The sequence below is a fragment of the Gavia stellata genome, chromosome 12, assembly GCF_030936135.1.
Source record: "Gavia stellata isolate bGavSte3 chromosome 12, bGavSte3.hap2, whole genome shotgun sequence".
NCBI lineage: Eukaryota > Metazoa > Chordata > Aves > Gaviiformes > Gaviidae > Gavia > Gavia stellata.
Window position 1 is genome coordinate 25078210 of NC_082605.1, and position 18964 is coordinate 25097173.

General features: G+C 47.8%; 1 protein-coding gene across 2 annotated transcripts in view; it reads right to left on the reverse strand.

The window, feature by feature from the left end:
* SRGAP3 (SLIT-ROBO Rho GTPase activating protein 3) overlaps window positions 1–18964 on the reverse strand; it is a 125852-nt gene that overhangs the window by 40059 nt on the left and 66829 nt on the right. For both annotated transcript variants that reach the window (XM_059823573.1, XM_059823572.1), the window contains exons 4-5: window positions 7622–7684; window positions 1127–1312 (exon numbers count right to left, since the gene is read on the reverse strand). In XM_059823573.1, the coding sequence (XP_059679556.1) occupies window positions 1127–1312; window positions 7622–7684 (249 nt within the window). The remainder of the gene's footprint in view (window positions 1–1126; window positions 1313–7621; window positions 7685–18964) is intronic.

The following is an 18964-nucleotide window of genomic DNA, read 5'->3' on the forward strand; positions in this document are numbered from 1 at the left end:
AAGTGGAATCTGGCCCAGAGGCCCAAGCTACAAAAATTAGAACAGGACCCAGAATTCGAAACTTTGTAGGAAAGCAGATGTGCGCAAATTTGGGGCATTTGCTCAGGCAGATCACTAGTCTAAAGGTTTAGCACAAAAGAGTAACCCTTCAAAGAGGCTTGCCACTAGACAATGTCCCAGTGCTGGGTCAACATGCATGCAAAAGCTTCCTGGGTAGGGAAGCTATTGCTTATTCTCAAAAATTAACAGAAAATTTAAACAGTTTTGGAGATCCTGAGATCTGGGGGGATTTGCTGAAGCTGGAATGGAGTTAAGCGTTTTGACTAGCAAAGCCAACTGAATGCTGCGCTTTAATTCCCAGACAGTCTGCGGAGGAAGAAACATGGTTCTTTTATATACCCAACCCTTTTTCTGCCCCCCCAAGCCTCTGACTGAAGGAACCCTGGGACAGCTATTGTTCGTTGTTAAAAGCGCTGTTTTTGAAAACAAGACACGAAGAAACCGCAGCCCGCCACAGCAGCATCCCATGCCTGGATCAGAAAGCATCACTGTGCCAAGCCAGGCACACCGCGGTGGGCTCTGCTCTCCTCGGCATCAGCGCAGCCTCTCAGGTCCCAGCTGGGGCACGGTCAAGCCCCCAGCGAGACCCACAGGCCCCCGCCCGAGCAGCTGGTGTACGAGCACCTCCCTCCACCCGTCTCCGCCGTGTGCTCTCGGAGCCATCGGCCTCCGAGGCCCACCCAGCCACCCTTCTCAGCTCTCCCTGCTGGAAGATGGCACGGGTGGCCACATGGCTCCCGTGCAGGTCCACCACCCCTCCAAGGCTGCACTGCCCAGTGTCTCCGTCCCCACTGCTGGCTGAGCAGTGCCAGCCCGACTTTGGGGCAAATCCTCGCTGCCGGCTGGTTTGGGCACTTCTCCACAGCCAGGAAGCGGTAAAGAGACTCATTATGGCCTCCTCAGAATGCCCTTCAGCAAACCACACGCACAAGTCGACATCCCCCCTAACCCCTTGCCAGGGATACAGGAACGGCTGCACGGAAACGGACAGGGCCGGAGCCAAACCCTCCCCCCTGCCGGGAGCCCTGCCTCCAGCCTGGCTCCCCCGTCCTTCCCTCTCACCCACCTTCTCCTTCATCTTCTCAATCTTCTTGACGGAGCTCCGCCGCTGAGGCCTGTCCTCGTGCCGCAGCAGGTTCACGCTGATGTCCCCTGACTTGTTGAACTGCTTTTCCTCCTGCTTCTCTGCCTCCTTCAGCTTGCTCTCGGCGCTGATGCTTTCTGCATGATACATGTGGTAGGTCTTCATCACCTGAGGAAACAGAAGTTTGTGAGTCTCCTGCCCCATGACCGCAAGAAGCATGAGTGCACGAGAAGGTGACAGCCGTGGGCAGCGTGGAGCAGTCTCAGCCGTGCCAGGGCTGTTTGAGGCCACTACGGCATCAAAGAACAAAGTGGGAAGGAATTAAGCCCCTAAAATTAACCCCGTCACTAGCCCTGTTTCAAAATGGCACCGAGCTGGTGTAAGAACCGTTATCCCCACTCGGTCCCATTGCAGGATCGGGCTGAGGTGTGCCTCCAGCACACAGCTCTGTTCAAAGAGCACTGTGTATCTTCCTACAGGGAAATGAGAAGTAACTTCCAGTGCACTGCTGCTGGGATAAGGGTCTCCATGACAAGAGACTGTGAGGAAGCCAAAAATCAACCTGAAGTCACTTTTGACCCAACCCCTCTGTTCCTACACTTGAGCTTGCGAAGCCAACCCACCAGTGCAACCCCTAACATCCTGACAGCAGATCCCATCTTCAAGGTGAAGGAGCTGCAATTTCCAAGCAGAAATGGAGTTTGTCTCCTGTCACCGCTTAATTGTCCTCTTGGTGCCACCAGTAAGCTCAGTCAGCACCAGGGTGGATTGCAGCAGCACCTAGTCCTTTAAATTCAAGATCGCCATCGGTGACTCTGGATAGATGACGCTGATCTACTGCCAGGAAAACTCCTGCAGGCAAAACTTCTACCACTGCCTTTCCTTTCCGATACAAAAGCCCAAAGGGCACATTGTGATCATTTTAATGGAGCTGGCAAGAGGAACACATCTGCTCTTCTCTCTTTATGCCTTTAGTCACGTTGTCCCCTTTTATCATCTCCCTTCAGGATTTGGATGTTTTATTTCACATTGCCTTGACAAGGCTCGAGATGCCTGACTTCTCGCTGAAGATCAGTCTCACACGAAGTGCCTGGGCACCGCTGGCAATGGCACGGGGACAGGCTCACCTCGAGGCCCACAAGTTAAAAAGGAGCAGGAACCTACAAAAGCAGAGTAGCTTTGCACAAGCCTTAATGAAGAAAATACAGAGTTTTCCTCAGCTGTGGTTGTCAGCAGGAACCGAGGAGTGTTTAACTTGGACAAGGTTAGGCTGAAACATATGATCTCTCCTCTTGCCAAGCACAAACGTCAGCTGCAAACGAGCTCCAAATGCCGCATCGAAGCCTGCACAAATGTGCCATCGCTGGGAGTTACAATTTTAGGCAACTGCAAGGAATAGTAAGCAAAGGCTTGTGCCTTGTTTGTGAGCTGCTTTATTTCTAAATCCTGCAAATTCTAACACAGATTCAAGCCACGTATTTCAAACTGCAGTTTCTGCAGTGAACATCAGAGGACACACACAAACCAGACAATTTCTGGGTTCTTCCTAAGGAGAAAGACTAGAGAGCTTCACTGAGACCTCCTTATCTTCACTGTCTCCATCTTCTTGGGAAAAACTCAGAGGAAAGTGAAAAAGAAAAGTCCTGCACTTCAGCACAGTCAGGCAGTAATGAGAGAGGTTTCCCCAGTACCCAGAGAGGCCATAACGCAATGCAACAGAAAAGCCCAACAATTAAACAGTGGTCCAAACTGCACGATATTTGTGAAATCTAAAGGTTATGAGAAGGTTACCTAACCAGAAAAACTTCAGTGCAATTCATCGGTTGTCTCCGTTCACCCACAGCTACGCCGCTCTGCCGCGGGCCTGGGGACACGCTGCTGTAGCCCATTGGCTCCAACGGCTCCCGCGGCCGCAGGGGGAACATCGGCAGCTGGAGGGAAAAGCAGGACTCCACCGCAGAGTGCTGCAAGGGGAGTCCAAGCCCCGCTGCGGTCCAGTACCTTTGCACAGGCTCTTACTGACTTATTTACTAATCACCAGAGAAACTTTCCCTAACAAAGGCGCTTTTTCCTCCTCTGTAATTTATCCCTGCTTAAACCTGAAAAGGTAACATGGGAATCGGGTTTAAAACTTCTCTAAAAGTCTCTTTAAAAAGTGCAAAGGACCTAACATGATCATGTTGAAATATTTTCTCCAGCCTTCAGCATCCATGTTGCTGAAACAGATGCCTTCAACAGCTCGCTGTGTTGACTGTGTTCCTCATCAGCTGCCATGCAGCACAGCTCGCACTTGGAAATTCCGGGGATATTTCTGTTTGTTTTAATATCTGCCTTAATTTTGAATGGGGACTACCTGCACTCCAGCAATCAGCCCTTTGATCCACAATTCCCTTGTGCCTTCTCAGCGCTTGCAATCGAGTCACGCTGTCCCTGTCTTATGCTATTGTGTCATAAAGAAAACTGCCACAGCTGTGTCCCTGGGATCTTTTCTGCAAATAAGTTAATTAGCTGCAGTGGAGGGAGAAAAATATGTTCCAATGTTCATTAGTTATTTAACAACACAAGTTGTGTTTTCCAATATCAATAACAAGTTCTGGATAAAGGCCATTGCCAAAATACCAGCCATGAACGGCACTATTTGCTGTCTTCAGCTAGAAGTGCTTTGTATTTGTAAACAGCTCACCATTAAGGTTCTGACCCAGCAGAGCAGCCAGATCAGAAACCAGGTGACCCGTGTTAAGCACAAAACACAAGCCCAGCGCCCAGGGTGAAGCAGAGATGTGCATGGCCATAGGTGAAAGCCAGCCGAAGACGCCAGCCCCCTCCTCTTTGGATGGAGCCTATGGCACAACCTAAGGGACACGCATGGCGTAAGGTCTGAGAAAGGGACAAACCCATCAGGCCGATGGACGCTCACCTCCATCTCCCTGGTCTTTTAAGGGAGCCTGAAAGCAAACATGTCCTTTTCAGAGCATTTCTACGGTGTGATACAGAGCAACGTATCAACGTGTTTCTACCGTGTGGTACAGTCAATGACTTCAACAGCGTGGCACTCGCAGAAAACACCCGCTAGCCACGGAGGTACGGCCTCCCCCATCGCAGCGCTCCCAATGGACAGGGAAAATTTCCTCCAGCCAATTCATGTCCTGCCACACAGGGAATGACTATTATTGTTATTATTAATCTGGGTAATGTATCTGTAGATATTATTCTAATATAATTCATTTCACAGTTATTAATTCTATTCCATCATACCTTGTGACAAAGGATCGCACTGGTTCACATCACAGTCCTTTATGGACTTTAACGCACTGCCTTCAGCTATGGCCGTGTCCCTGCATTATGGCACACAAAGCCCATATATCAAATAGCCCACTGCTAGTTCCATACACCAAATGGCACATCATTGCTGGAGCTTACAGAAAACACTACCAGAATGGTGCTCTGGGGTTACTTTTTTTCTTACCCTAATTTTGGCCTGACTTCTTCAGATAGGCATGCATACAATACAGAAAGGGACCTGTGAGCAGAGGAACAAAGAACCTCCAACCTTTACGGACTCCAAGTTGTTATCTGTCTGCTGCAGTCTGTAAGCAGGAATCAAAAGGATGAAGCTGACTTTAATTCACAGCTAAGTTATTTCTGTGCAAAACTGTTCACAAGCAACTCCTACTTCAGAACGAAAGTCATCTACTTCCTTTTTAATTAAAATCAGCATGGTTTTGGGGTTTAGTTCTTTCCACACAGAGAGTCCACATGGTGACTTGCATCAGAACAGCAACAAGGCTGAATTAAAATCAATTTAGCTTAAGTTTGAGACAGTGAATGCCTGAGAAGCCTGTAAAAAAATTATATAGTTTCCACACAGAGCACAGAATTCCCCTCTGAAAGTCTTAAAAAGCAGCCTAGCCAGGGCACAGACGTACTATGGGTACAACGTGTGCTGGTTTTGGCTGGAATAGAGTTAATTTTCTTCATAGCAGCTAGTATGGGGCTGTGTTCCGGATTTCTGCTGAAAACAGTGTTGATAATACAGGGGTGTTTTAGTTACTGCTGAGCAGTGCTTACACAGCGTCAAGGCCTCTTCTGCTTCTCCCCCCATCCCACCAGCGAGTAGGCTGGGGGGGCACGAGGAGTTGGGAGGGGACACGGCCGGGACAGCTGACCCCAATGACCAAAGGGATATTCCAGACCATATGATGTCATGGTCAGCATATAAAGCTGGGGGAAGAAGGAGGAGGGGACATTAGGAGTGATGGCGTTTGTCTTCCCAAGTAACCGTTATGTGTGATGGAGCCCTGCTTTCCTGGAGATGGCTGCACACCTGCCTGCCGATGGGAAGTAGTGAATGAATCCCTTATTTTGCTTTGCTTGCACACAAGGCTTTTGCTTTCCTTATTAAACTGTCTTTATCTCAACCCACATGTTTTCTCACTTTCACCCTTCTGATTTTCTCCCCCATCCCACCCTGGGGAGTAAGCAAGTGGCTGCGTGGTGCTTAGTTGCTGGCTGGGGTTAAACCGTGACGTAAGCTTGGCCACAGGCAAGATAAACGACTTCCTTACGTTGACAGGAGACAAATGACGTTTTACAAGAAGCAGCTTGGTGTGCTTTGAGTCAGCAGTCCTTATGCTGTATCTGACTTTGTCAGCAGCCAGTTATTGAACGTGCTGCTCTTGGGTACCCAACATGTTGCAGTGAACATGCCAACTCCAGGTCAGTCCTGCAGATGTCCCAAAACACCACCAGCACGCTGGATCACCCCACAAGACAAGTATACAATTAAGCCTGTTTTACCTGGTGTCTCAAGGACAGAAAACTACTGACTGGAGGGGAGCTGGTTTGTACTGAACAGATTTAAGATGATCTTGTTTGCCCGACAGGGCCTGCTTAATCTTCATGTTTCACCATCATTTCTGAAATAAGCGTGTCTCTTCCCTGCTTCTTCCCAGCCAGATGACACAGTTGGTTTGTTATCTTAGCAGCAAGGTCATTTCAAGGAAAACACAAAGCTCCTCCAGCCCTTCCAGTCTGTTTCACCATTCAAACACATTCTGCTCAGCATGTGGGAGGAAAGCAGTGAATGGGGGGAAATCTCAGCACCAGTCAAGATGAGTTTTGCCGCAGACTCAGCAGGAGCAAAATTACTCTCTATGCTCTTCCTTGGCCAACTGCACGCACTTCAGACCTCAGCACACTTCTGATCCTCAAACTGACCTAACCACATTCCTGAGGTGATGCTCCTGTCCCGTGTTTGGGTTCCGAGTACACTGGTCCACAGGTATTAAGGTCAGCCCTACCCTTATTAGTCTTTCCTTGGTTTGCATCTGTCATGCTGCTGTTGTAATTATTCTTAATTAGTCACCACCCCTAACACAGCTTGTGACATTCAACCATCAACAACGCACTCCCAAACCTCACACAGGCTTTTTAATCCAACCTGCCTGTCCACCCACACTGCAGGTCTCACAAAAACTGAATCCTTCAACAATCAATGCACAAACAAACCTGTTAAGAGAACATTTATGACAGAAATTTCAAATCATATCATTCATGCTCTGTTGTTTAGGCCTATTTTTCAAAAAGATGGAATAAAATGATTGTTTAGGAGTAAACCTACTGCAGTGTTATTTATGTACCAGTAACAGATACAACCAAAGAAAGCAAATATACCGTTTCAGTTTTCCAACACAAGACAGACTTTATATTTCTTTGTTGATTCTACACCACAAATAAAATAAAGAAAATACACTCGCTACAGGGCAAGAGGCAGAAGCAACACAAAGACTTTTACTGCCCTACTATGAAATCCTGCTTGAAGAGCAATGTCCTGAATAACAGCATACAATTTCACCTGGAGGCACAGAGACAGCTCCACCACCAAAGTGCTCCTTGGAACAGGGAGATGAAGCTGAGCACACACCAGCTAAAAGTTTTATGCGTTCCTCAGCAGAAGGTCATGTTCAGCCATCAGCCACCGGCCACCACATGAGCAGGGCAGGTTTCAGCCACAAATTGGCACTGCCAACTCGGAGCACAACTTCTGAGCCATTAGCTCCGGGCAGAAATCACCAACCAAGAGAAAACTGAAATGGGCCTAAAGGCAACAGGGTGTAGAGGGCCCAGCAGGTGAGAGCATTATGGATACCAGGGATCGCACTGGATCATGCCCAAAACATCTCCATTTACACTTAAGTGCAACAGTTATGTGGCATGATCTGCTGCCTGATGCAGCCGCAGAAACCCTTAACGGTAGGACCGCTGGGAAATCTTCCTCTGCTGCCGTCAAAATCAGTGAAGAGTGAAACATTTCTAACAAATGCAAGAGGAACGAACGGGCTGCACCGCAGGATGGCAGAGAGTGAGCCTCCTCAAGTCACTGAAACCTTGGACAGACATTTTATTCTAACAAATGACACTGCCTCCGTTCCCCTCCCTGCACAAGCTAGACATGGGTAGGATCAGCTCATTACTCACCGTGTAAAGCTCGTTGGTGACTTTCAGGAGTTCTTCATGCATCTGCAGGCCAATCTCCTTACTCTGGAAGACAAAAAAGAAGAGTGGAGACTCTGTTACACTCACAACGTGCATTTCTGAAAGGAAAATACATTGTGGGGGGAAAAGTAAAACTGTATGACTTCCAAATACTACAGGACAAAAAATGAGGTGACAGGTTTTTTCCCTGACTAGCTGACCAAGGGTATGCAGAAGGTCTCCAGTGCTGCCGGAGTACTGGTACGGGACACTGTGGCACCAGCAGAAGGAACAGAGTCTGGGGATACCGGCAAGCTGGAAGGACAGGGAAGCAGTGAGGAGTTCTTCTCTTTTCTTAAACCCAGTGACCAACCTGATCCTGCCGAAGCCAGAAGTACTTGTTCCCAGCCCTTCCACCCCTGTGCCCAGGCGGATAATCCCCAGCAAAGGCTTTCACATCCATCCCACAGAGAACAAAACCACAGCAACCTATTTATGCTGCCGCTATCTAGCTGCATTTTTCACATCGCTCTCATGCCTGTAGGGCTTTTCTTTCCTTCTTTCAGCTGACAATGGGGTGGGTGGACCTTGGCAGCACAGCTGGCTTCTGGTATCGTCCATCTTAAATACCTTCTGCCCCCTCAGAGATCTTCCCTCTGCGGGCTCCCCTGCCAAACACAAGACTTGCCGTTCTTTGCTTTGCAATGGAGTTAATAAAACCATGTACATTTTAATTCTACATATTATTTAAAAAAAAACTAAACAGCTCTGCAGCATGGAGAAACGTGCCAGGGCCCTTATTTACACCACTTCAGAAATCCTGCCTAATATCCTTCCTGCGCCGGGAGCTGAAAAGACATCATTAAATGGGCTGCCAATCCACATCTGGGCTCCGTTTTTTCCATTTCTAAATGTTAAAACCAAAATACAGATGGCCTCCTCCTCCAATCTGCCTGTGACAGTGAAGTTTAAAAGTAAACTAGCATTTTGATTTCCTTTAATTTTCTACAAATCCTTAACAAAATAAAACGTGTGATTATAAACATGATCACATACAGTACAGCAAATCCTCACGCTATTTCAGAATTGCTGTGTTTTCATTCGAGGTCAATGTTTGTCCATGGATCACCCAATCTGGGTTTCAGAGACCATGATGAGGAACATCACACATAATTTATTTATCCTGCAAACACACAGGGATGAATCTAGAATTACAGATAACATCACTTTGCCCTTCCACTGGCAGTATTTATCTCCAGCCCACAGTCACTCACCATGTGGATCTAATACATGACGTCCTCCCCCATTTTGGGGACCTGCTTCATGTTAAGCCTGGCAGAGTGCACAAAAGCTGCGCCTGCTCCACAGCCAGAAGTGTTTTATAGCTTGACTTCACCTGTTTTTCAACAAAACCTGCATTACTGGATGTGGGTAAGTGGCTGTTGCATTCTCCACACTGAGCTGGCTGTGTGTTAGTGCTACATTAACTCCCCTGTATAACTTAAATTATACAATAAACATTTGTGGGTACCCAAATCACTTAGATTTGCGTTCTCCAGTCATACAGTATCACCCGTCAATCCATCTTGATTTGACAGATTCCTTAAAGACACTTGCTGCTGGACTTGCAATTTCCAATCAACTTTGATATTTCAGAACGAAGCATTTCCTAGCCCGGGCATTTCAGGTTTTAGGTTTACCTTGACCATGACCCACCCTCCCCAATTTGTCTTCAGTAGCTCATTTCCACTATTCTGACCTGAGTGAACCAAAGTCTCTCTCAAAAAGGACATTACATCACGAAATAGCTACACCACAGTTGTATAATAAAGTTTCCAATTTCACAACCACAACAGCCAAAGTTCAGCAAGCTTAGGAGAAAGCTCACTGCGAGTGTAGAAACTCGTGGCATCTTCCCCCCTCCACCCCCCTGTCTGCTGAAATCCTATTATCAGTTTGTATTTCCACTTTTCTTGCCAAGCAGGATGAAGCAGATCCAGTCACCCACCGCCTACAGCATGAACACGGCATTTCACGGGAGAGGCCACAGCTTGGAGAGATGCTGAACATTAAGCTTGGCTGCAGATCAAGTCAACTCCTACTCAGAAATCCAGCGGTTGGATGCTACTGCAGATGTGCATGCACTGCTTTCCTACCTCCCTTGTAATTACACCCCAAATCTCTCTGTGGAATCTTCTTGGCCAAGAAACATTCATTATAGCTTGAAGATGTGTTTAAACTAAGTATAGACACCTCCTTCTCCACCCCACCCCCCACCCCCAAAAAAAACCAAACAAAAAACCCGAGCAGTTTCTTTCAGATTTCCTCAAATAACTCCATGCATTTTTGTGCACACAGCCAGGGAAAACAACATCCCATCAGCTTCTTGGCTGGGTGGCTAAAGAAGCCCATGACAGAGAGGTCTTCTACTCAAAGCTAACGGGACAACCTACATACTTGAAAAGTTTAACCTTAGATTATTAAAAGTTAGAATTGAATGCAAAGAGTGAAGCAAGGAATCTAAAGAATAAAAGCACTCTGCATTCAGTGAATATCCAGTAATTACAGTTGATCTGTGAATTAGCGTCAGGGTATTTGGAAGAGTCCCATCTTCAGAAGCGTGGCCGATGCATGCTGCTCCCATTGGTACGTGCGTGAGGTGCCAAGAAGATGCCAGTTACCAGAAGGTGCCGAGTACCCCCAGCCATCTGGAAACCCCAGTCCCTCTCCCCTTCCTGACGACACAGGCAGCCACTAGCTGGTCTCAAAAATCTCACTGTGGCTTGCTAATAAGCAACAGAGCTATTTAAATCATGCATCCCTCCCAGATACATCCAGAATGTGAATTATTTAAGTCAGGGTCTACAAAGGGGGGCCTTGGACCCCAGAAGCCCCAATTCTGCAGGAGTTCAGAGTCGCATGCAACCCCTCCAGCTGACCCTGCTGTCGTGAGCCAAAGCCCGCGCCCCGACCCCAGCCTGCCCAAAGTAAACGGAGGAGGACAGGCTCGTGGTAGGAGCAATGGCCCAAAGTCAGCTGCAGCTCTTGCCTCTGCCCCAGATTTCCTGTGCGGCGGAGGGGAAGTCCGCAAAGCCGTAATTTTCAAACCTAATTTTAGCCTCCTAAATAGAGCAACAAAAAATGGCTCAGCTGTCAGCAGTGTGCTGTTCCCATGAGTCACACCGACACGGGGGGACCACAGGTGGGTACTACATTTGAAGCCCATTTTGCTTATAGATGCTAGACACCAAACGCCCTGGATCCTGTTGCTGGAGACCAGAGCAGTCTCTGGCATCGCCAAAAGTTTCCCGACATCCAAGAGGGCAGCATCCAACCTCGTGATGCTGAAGCCTCTTCCAAACACAGGCAGGCAACAAGCTGAAGGACTCGCGTCTCCTCCGAGTTTGCTGCCTCCCCTTTTTATAACAGAGAAATTACATTTGTGTGTCTATGGGAGACAACGCCAAAATGTCATTCCAAATCCCTGGCACCACCCACAAAACCCAAACTCTAATTTAGCCGCTTGCTTTATGGCTTCCATTCCTACTGAAAAAACACAGTTGCTTGCTGGGATAGCAATGGCTTCAGTTTAGCAGGTTTATTAAGATTCCTGCTGCTGCAGACAAAGTAAGCGGAAGAAGCAACATGGACTACTGGCAACGAAGAATGCTTATTTTAAAGACAAAGAAAAGAACTCCCTTCCAGACAGACACCACTTTTTCATTAAATCTCCATCCAGGGCACTGCAGTATAGGGCATAATTAAATTCACTGTCATGAAACATAATTAAATTTCACACTGGGGAATCACGCAGCATGGTTATTTCGGACATAGCAATGCTCTGTGTCAAGCATATAATTTCCTGTATTCTATACTTGGAAGAAGCAGCAAACTTCTTTCCTTCTGCCACAGCAGGAGATAAAAGAGGAGACAACACCTGCCTGGCCAAGTGGGCCGGCGTTGCGATCCTCACCCAGGGCTTGCCTCTGCCAGGACACGTTGTGAGATTTCATGGTGACAGAGACTCTCTCTGACAACAGATTAAGGCAGATCTCTGCAGCGACATATCTTAGCATCTCCATTTATTGCCTGCCTATTAGCAACACTAACACTTGCCTTGATAATCTCCTCCTGCGCCAGGAACGTGACTCACACTGGAAGCTCCAGGGAAATTGGCTCAGTTGAGTTTTCTTCCTCTACTTTCCCCATTAGCGGGCTTGCCTGTCTGCCGGACCAGGCAGGGCGGCCGGCTGTTCATGGCAATTGCACAGGCTAAGCTGCAGGCCGGGGATGCTCGGACAGAGGACACCGGTCCTCCGCACCGCCTGCGGAGCTCCCTGACCTACCTGCAGGTCCCTCCTGCAGCACCCCTTTGCAGGAGCTCCATGATACGCTTAAATATCTGCGCAGCTCCAGGGTACTCACTGATGGGAGACTGTTTCTCACCCCAAGCGATCAGCACTCCATCTCCAGGTCCTACGTTTCCCAGGAAAGCTTCTGTTGGGAAAGACGAGACGATACCAGAGAGGGCAGATGCTCCCTGCATTTCGTGTTTGCAACCCAAGCTCTCCCCACCACATCTACCTCGATGTCAGGGTCAAGGGCTGGCAGCGAGCAGGGGAAATCCCTCAAACCCCAGCCCACCTCCGTAGCCAGTCCCGGTGGTAGCTGTGCTGAAGAACCAGGAAGAGCTGGTTCTTCCCAATTTCCACTCTTGAGTTCCTGCAGCTCTGTACCCCCCACCCAAACCACCCACCTTTCGAGCCACGTGTGACACCAGGGGAGACTGCGAGGAGGAGCTGCAGGCTGAGCCAGCACCGAAATGAAGCCGCCCAGAGCCGCTCTGAACTGCATTCAGCCCCTGGGCTCTTCAAAGCACTCAGCTCAGAAAGCCTCATCCAGCCTGGTCTGCCACTCCCGGCGCTTGTGGATGCTCTTCTGATGGAAAACATCTTGGGCACCAACTGCGAGACCCAGCATGCCGAGGTAAACAAAATCAGAGAAAAAGCAAAGGTTTTCATGGCCTTCACTGGCACCAGTCTGGCATCTCCAATGTCACACCTGCAGCTGAGCTACCCATGTGTGCTGCAAAGAACCAGGACAGACAAAACTCACCCCATCCCAGGGCAGGCATTAGCACAGACCAGAGGGCATTTCAGACGTGCCCATCTCTCCACATGAGTTCAGAGAACCCACTCAAATACACGGCAGAAGTCTGAAGGTGAAGAAGATGCATCCCATCTTTCAGGTCTCGGTACTGAGAGATTCGAAGTAGGAGACATGACGATTTCTTGGCCCGTTTTTAACCATGCTGACTGTCCACCCCAAAGGCACCTGCAACCATTTAACCAGCGACACCATGGCACCTCTGTGGCAAACATCTGTATTTCTCTTTCAGCCTGGATACACAGCTCCTGATCTCCAGACGACATTGTGCCCGCCTTGAAAATCTCTGCAGAAATTTATTACCCTGCTTTGGAGAACGGTAGTTTCTGTGCAGCAAGAAGCCATACCCACTAGAGGACAATTGCCCTTTGTCACTGCAACTATAACCAGCCAGTGCAACAAGTAAATGATATCATTACTGGATCTTTTTATAAAGATCCTGAGACGCATTTAATATCCCCGTGGGCTCCTCCTTCACTGTAACAGCCATCAGCAGTACAGCCCCCAGCCTCGGTATCGCTAATGAAAGACGTTGGTCTTGGGTCTCTAGGCTCCAGCAAACTCCCACTACAAAAACTGCCATATATATATTGTGGCTTCAGATCAGAGGGTCAGAGAAGCAGGGCCAGGAAAACACTCAGTCTACACCGCTGTTCCTGCCCTCACATCAGCCACACCGATGGGATGCAGTTGGAGCTCTCAATTGTAGCGGTATGTTAAATACTGAATTCTGACGCACTGCCAGGAGAAGAAAGATGCACAGTTAGTTTAACTGCTGGGATAAAATATACGGGGGGGGTCGGTTTGTGTAAAATCACATAGCTTCAGTGCGCAGGGCTTCAGCTGAACACCGTGAGTTCAGGGGGTGAGCCAAATCATACCCCCAGGGAGCCAGATCACCAAAGCCAGGAATTCCTGGATTCTACATCTGGGAAAGGCAAAAAAGGAAAGGGAAGAAAGAAAACAAATCACTGGATGGGAACAACTGCCCATTTCGTAACAAAAGAACTATATCAAAGTCCAAATCCAGATTTGACTCTCATTTTGTAAATGGTTCCTGCCTTTACAAATATCAATTACAAGCATCTCTTTGCTCTGCCTCGAGACCACCTTTGGATGAATCCCACAGTACGTTTTTTCTGCAGGTATTCAAGAAGACAAGTTTCCACAGTTATAATCGGGATTCCTTTGAACGCGATTCAAAAACACCTGAAAGGCCAACAAAAGGGCTGTGGATTGCTAACTGACATCTATCACCGTGCTTAAACACAAGCGATGCCAAGACCGTCTATAGAGTCTCCTGCAGACAGGCACGTTTCTTCTCTTTGGGTTCTCCAAGTCTCTGCTCCCAAATCCACGCTACCTGCGACAATCCTGGGTGACATGCCACCGTCACGGAGCACAGCAGCCCCTGTCAGCTCCCATCCCTAGAAGGTGCCTTCCGTGCCCCCACCCAGGGGCCTGGTCTCGCCAGCCAGACCCCTCGTGTTGGGCTTGCACCGCAAACCCGCTGCTGCTGCCTGACCCCCCCCAACCGCGTGTGCCTCGTTAAGTATTGATGCAAGTGCCACAACACAGAGACACTCTGTCACTTGATGCCACCAAGCACAGCCGCGGTGTTGGGAAGGAAGGAGCAGAAAGTAAAACAACGGGATTCAAGATGCGGGCATGCCGTGGATTTGCAGGGGATTAACAATGTCTTCTGCTCTGTTCCCAGAAGTTCCTAACTTTTGACTTCCTTTTTGACTGCTAGCAAGTGCTGAGCTGGCACGCTCACAGAGCCTGATGCTTTAACCCCACCATCCCATCCCAAAATTAGTGCAAAACCCAGCCTTACGCACCCAGGTTGGAAAATTGCTTTTCCTTATATACATCAGTTAACATTTTTCTACATATGATTCTATGCACCACTTCATTACTGAATTACTTAGTAGCACACAGTCTCAAAAATATACTCAATATGCACATACATATACATGTGTGTGCATTGAAGGCACTGTTGCATATATTTTATACAAACACACACTTAGCTAAAAGTTGTTGCTTCTGTATTTAATTCCTCTATCTGCCAATTTCAGGAATTCAATCTCCATCTCTTTTTTGTATTTTCATTATAAGCTTTACCCATTTCCTTTCTTGGCTTTGCTGGGGTTTTTCTAGCTATGACTTAGGGCCTACAGCTTCATTTTTTCATTTTCAATAGTTTTTTTTCAGCTTACTCCAGTTTTCTGTTCTCCTGGGATTCCAAACTATTTCTGCGTATCACGACCACTTTACTAACAACCTCTCCTTCCCCCCCAAAAGATACACACTTTGGGTAAATAATGTTTCTTAGGTAAGATGCTATTTCCCTAAATACACAGAGTTTCTCCTTTTTGGGTATGCTGAGCCAAACAATTGGCTCAGACACTGGATATATGTTGCCTGCAGTGCCTATGGACAACCAAAGTGGGTCCACTGAGTTCAGTGATGTACAATGATTTACCAACATAATTTCTGGCTTTATAAATTCTCTTTGATTCATGTTAAAATTGTCAGGAAGGAGTTTAAAATCCTGGCCACAGAAAATATCTCATTTCCACCACACCAAACCTCATCAAAACCCCAAATGCTATCATCACCACCCTGAGAAGTTAGCCCTTGCCGAGTCCTCTGCAGACTTCTGCACCTCGCAGTTTAACTCGACTCCTCGCTGGCTGCAGTCTGCTTTTTTCCCATTTCACAATACTCTGTGATATTAAAAAGAAACAGACAACGAGAGGAGGGGTTGCATGTCTCCCGACAGGGCCTCCTCCTCACTTTCAAAGCTAACAAAGTTGCCTCTAATTAAGCCAAAAAGGAAGTGATCCACAAGCAGAAGATGGCAAACTGCCCGACCCAAGTGTCGCCAGCCTTAGCTGAGCCACCAACCCTCAGCTCACCCCGCAGCCGTGAGCCACGAGCTCCTCAGCTCTGGAGAGAGCACAGCTTCCCCGGGAGCAGAACAGCCAGCCCCGAGGTGCCGCTGCGATCCAGAGGAGCAACTGCGGCTCACAAACACCCTGCAAAGCTGTTCTGTCAAATGCAGCCACAGCAGGGACCCCAGCCTGGACCGCAGCCTGCAGAAACAGGTTTGCCCACGATTCAAGAAATGTCATCTAGCTTCTCCTCTGCCTTTGATAACCAACGTATACCTCCCGTAAGCCCTGCTGCTGAGGCCAGTGCAAGCCGTCACTAACCTCAGCTGAGGTGAGGTCAGACCTGGAGTTGGCTCAGTTAAACATCTCCAACTCAAACACTAAAAACTCAATCCCCACTAGCTCCTACTTGCCCTCTCTCTTGGATCCGGGTGAGCCAAAGGGCTCTCTGGCCGGCCATGGTGAGCGGCGTGTCTGAGTGGCCGCAGCCGAATGCCAGGGACCGTACGCTGCCGGTCAGCGGGAGGGCAAAGCACTTCGGTGGAGATGAACAAACCGCAGTGCCCCAATGTACTGATGAACGACCCCCACTGCTGCCAAGCGTAGCCAGGGAAGCCGAGGGGAGAAGCCACTTGGCACCTGGCATCTTTCTTGGCAGATCACCACCGCACTGATCAATTGCTTCTCAATTATGCGCATCCTCGTACTCCAGATAGTAGGTCCCTGCTTCTTTGCTGAGATTGTTTACATTCACATAACGAAAGCACAAAACACAAAGCCTTCCAGCTCCTCCGTCTACCCGCAGCGTGTCACAACCGATTAATAAATTCTAGATGGGAGGAATTAAAAGCGACATCTCTGGAAAAAAAAAGTTACCCTAATTTACCATCAAAGAGCAATCTACAACAAAACCAAACAGCTGAACCACAACTGCGGATGCCTTTAACCCTTCTGGAGCCGGTTTATTAGCCCAACAGTCCTGTACGGTCTCCCCAGGAGGAGTGCTTCAAGCACTTTACTCATCATACTCAAAACCAGACCAGATGAAATAGTGGAAGATACCTCCTCTGAGCAATCTCGTACCAGCTGCAAGGCTGGACTGGATGTCTTAAAAAGCCTTTTACAAGGATGCTCGTATTCCCACACACGTGCCTAAGACTTCTCACCAAACACTGCTGCAAAGCGGGAAGCGCAGCCCCAGGTTCCCCTTTTGGGCACAGTGGGCAATAGGTTAAGAAAAATAAATAACCTGAATATCCCCAAAAGTGTCAGCCTCCCTATCCACATTAAGGGCAAATGATGACACAAAATAACCCTTTTCCACGATGCAGCTGAGCATTACTTCCAGGGACACGCGAGTCCTGCTACAATTTAAACCTCAAGGGACAAATGTGAGTGAAATCACAGATCCCCACAACTCCACTGTAAAGCATCCTTTTGATTAAACGCAGGTGCTGGCTTTGACAGGCTGCAGATGGGAGTCATTACTACTTCACCTCCCCTGGCAGAAGACAGGGGAGGGAGAAACAAGGAGCAACAATTTCTACAGAATATAAGCGTGCTATAAGTTAAAATTTAAATTCAAAAAGAGGAGGGAGGGAGAGACAGAAAAAGCAAACACAAAGGAATAATTCTGCTGCAGGGATGAAATACTTTATCATCTTGTCCTGGCTGAGGATTGACTTACAACAAGAAAAAAACACTTCAAACACTCTATTTATGCCCTTGTTTGAACATTGACTGGGTTTGTCCTATGGTTCAAAATGAGATATACTGTTCACAGACCTAGGATAGACTTAATACACATCTCAAAACCGGGTTCAGAGCAAAATGTAAATGGGAGGGAGATTTTGAGACCGACTTAGAAGTGAACTAACTGAAATATCCCAAGTCTTTCCAATTTCTGGAGGCCAGGACAGGAAAAGGGATGATGGCCTGTATAAGATCAGCAAATCAAAAACTGACATTGCAGTTTAATTTCTAGGTCAGATCTAAAAACTAGAGGAAACTGGCCATAAAAATATCACATTAAATTTACCCTCCAGCTGGGCTAAGTTGACCACTGATTTGAGAGCCCCTTTCCTGTTTGGAGAGGCAAGTATGCCAACGGGCTCATGCTGCTCGCTAACCGCAGTTCTCCAGCTACCCCTATTGAAAACAAGCAATAAAAAGTAAGAAAAACACAAGAGCCATAAACACAGGCGAAAGGGCCACCTAGCCCACCATGGTACCCCTGAGGGCACCCATTAGCAAACGCGTGGAAGAGAAGTGGAGGGAGGAAGAGGACCAGTGATGCCACCAAGCATGTTCACAATGCGACGAGCTGCAGGGCTGCGATTCCCAAGCCCGAAGTTGCGCTGGCAGCAGGGCCAGGCAGCTACAAATAGGGAACACTCCTTCACCTCCGTCTGACTGCCTGAGGACTCAGGTTACATGTCTGGCTTTCAAAAACATGGTATGAGGCAACAAACATGTAGCGCTACCCATAATATTGCAAATGTACTATAATATATATAGTATTAACGATGTTAGGAAGTCTTCCCTTTTTACCTTCTCTCTCTGCCCGGTGCCTGCTGACCACCCACGGCTTACGTTAGCAGGCACAGCAATGTCCTTGTTCCTACTCACTTCCTGCAAACCGCCTGTGACTTTTCATGCTCTTACCACATTCCACACTCCCCCTTCATTTTCAACTGAAGAGTCCAGGTCCACCTGACTGTGAGATCCCTGCAAGTCTTTGTTGCTCATTTTTAATTTGGTTATCATTAATAATTCTGTATCATCAGCAGACTTTGTCATCTTACTATTCATCCTTTCCTCCAAAAGATTTATTAGGAACTCCACTGAAGTTCTCCTTACCTTTGTTCCCTGTCTTTCGACCAGTCATTAATCCAGAAAACAACCACTCCTTATTCTTCATCAGCTTCTTTTCTTTAAGAACTTCAGGGAGCGACCTTTTCCGAAGTAAGACACTGAAGGTACTGTGCCAACTTATTCACATGATCGCTGGCTCCTGGAAATACCTCCACTAGATTTATGAAGCACGAGTCTTCTCTTAAGAAAGCCATGCTGACTCCTCTCTTGTATCTGCCTACATGCCTGTCATTCTGCTTTTTACTAAGGTTTCACCCAACAAGTCTGTTTTTAACGTCAGACGGCTGACCTGTTCTCTGAAGCCCTCCAGGAGTCTTTAAAAAAAGTCATCATGTTTTCCACCTTTCACTTCTCTGGCACTGACGCCAGTTTAAGCATCAGGTCACACCTCACTGCTAGTCAGTTGACA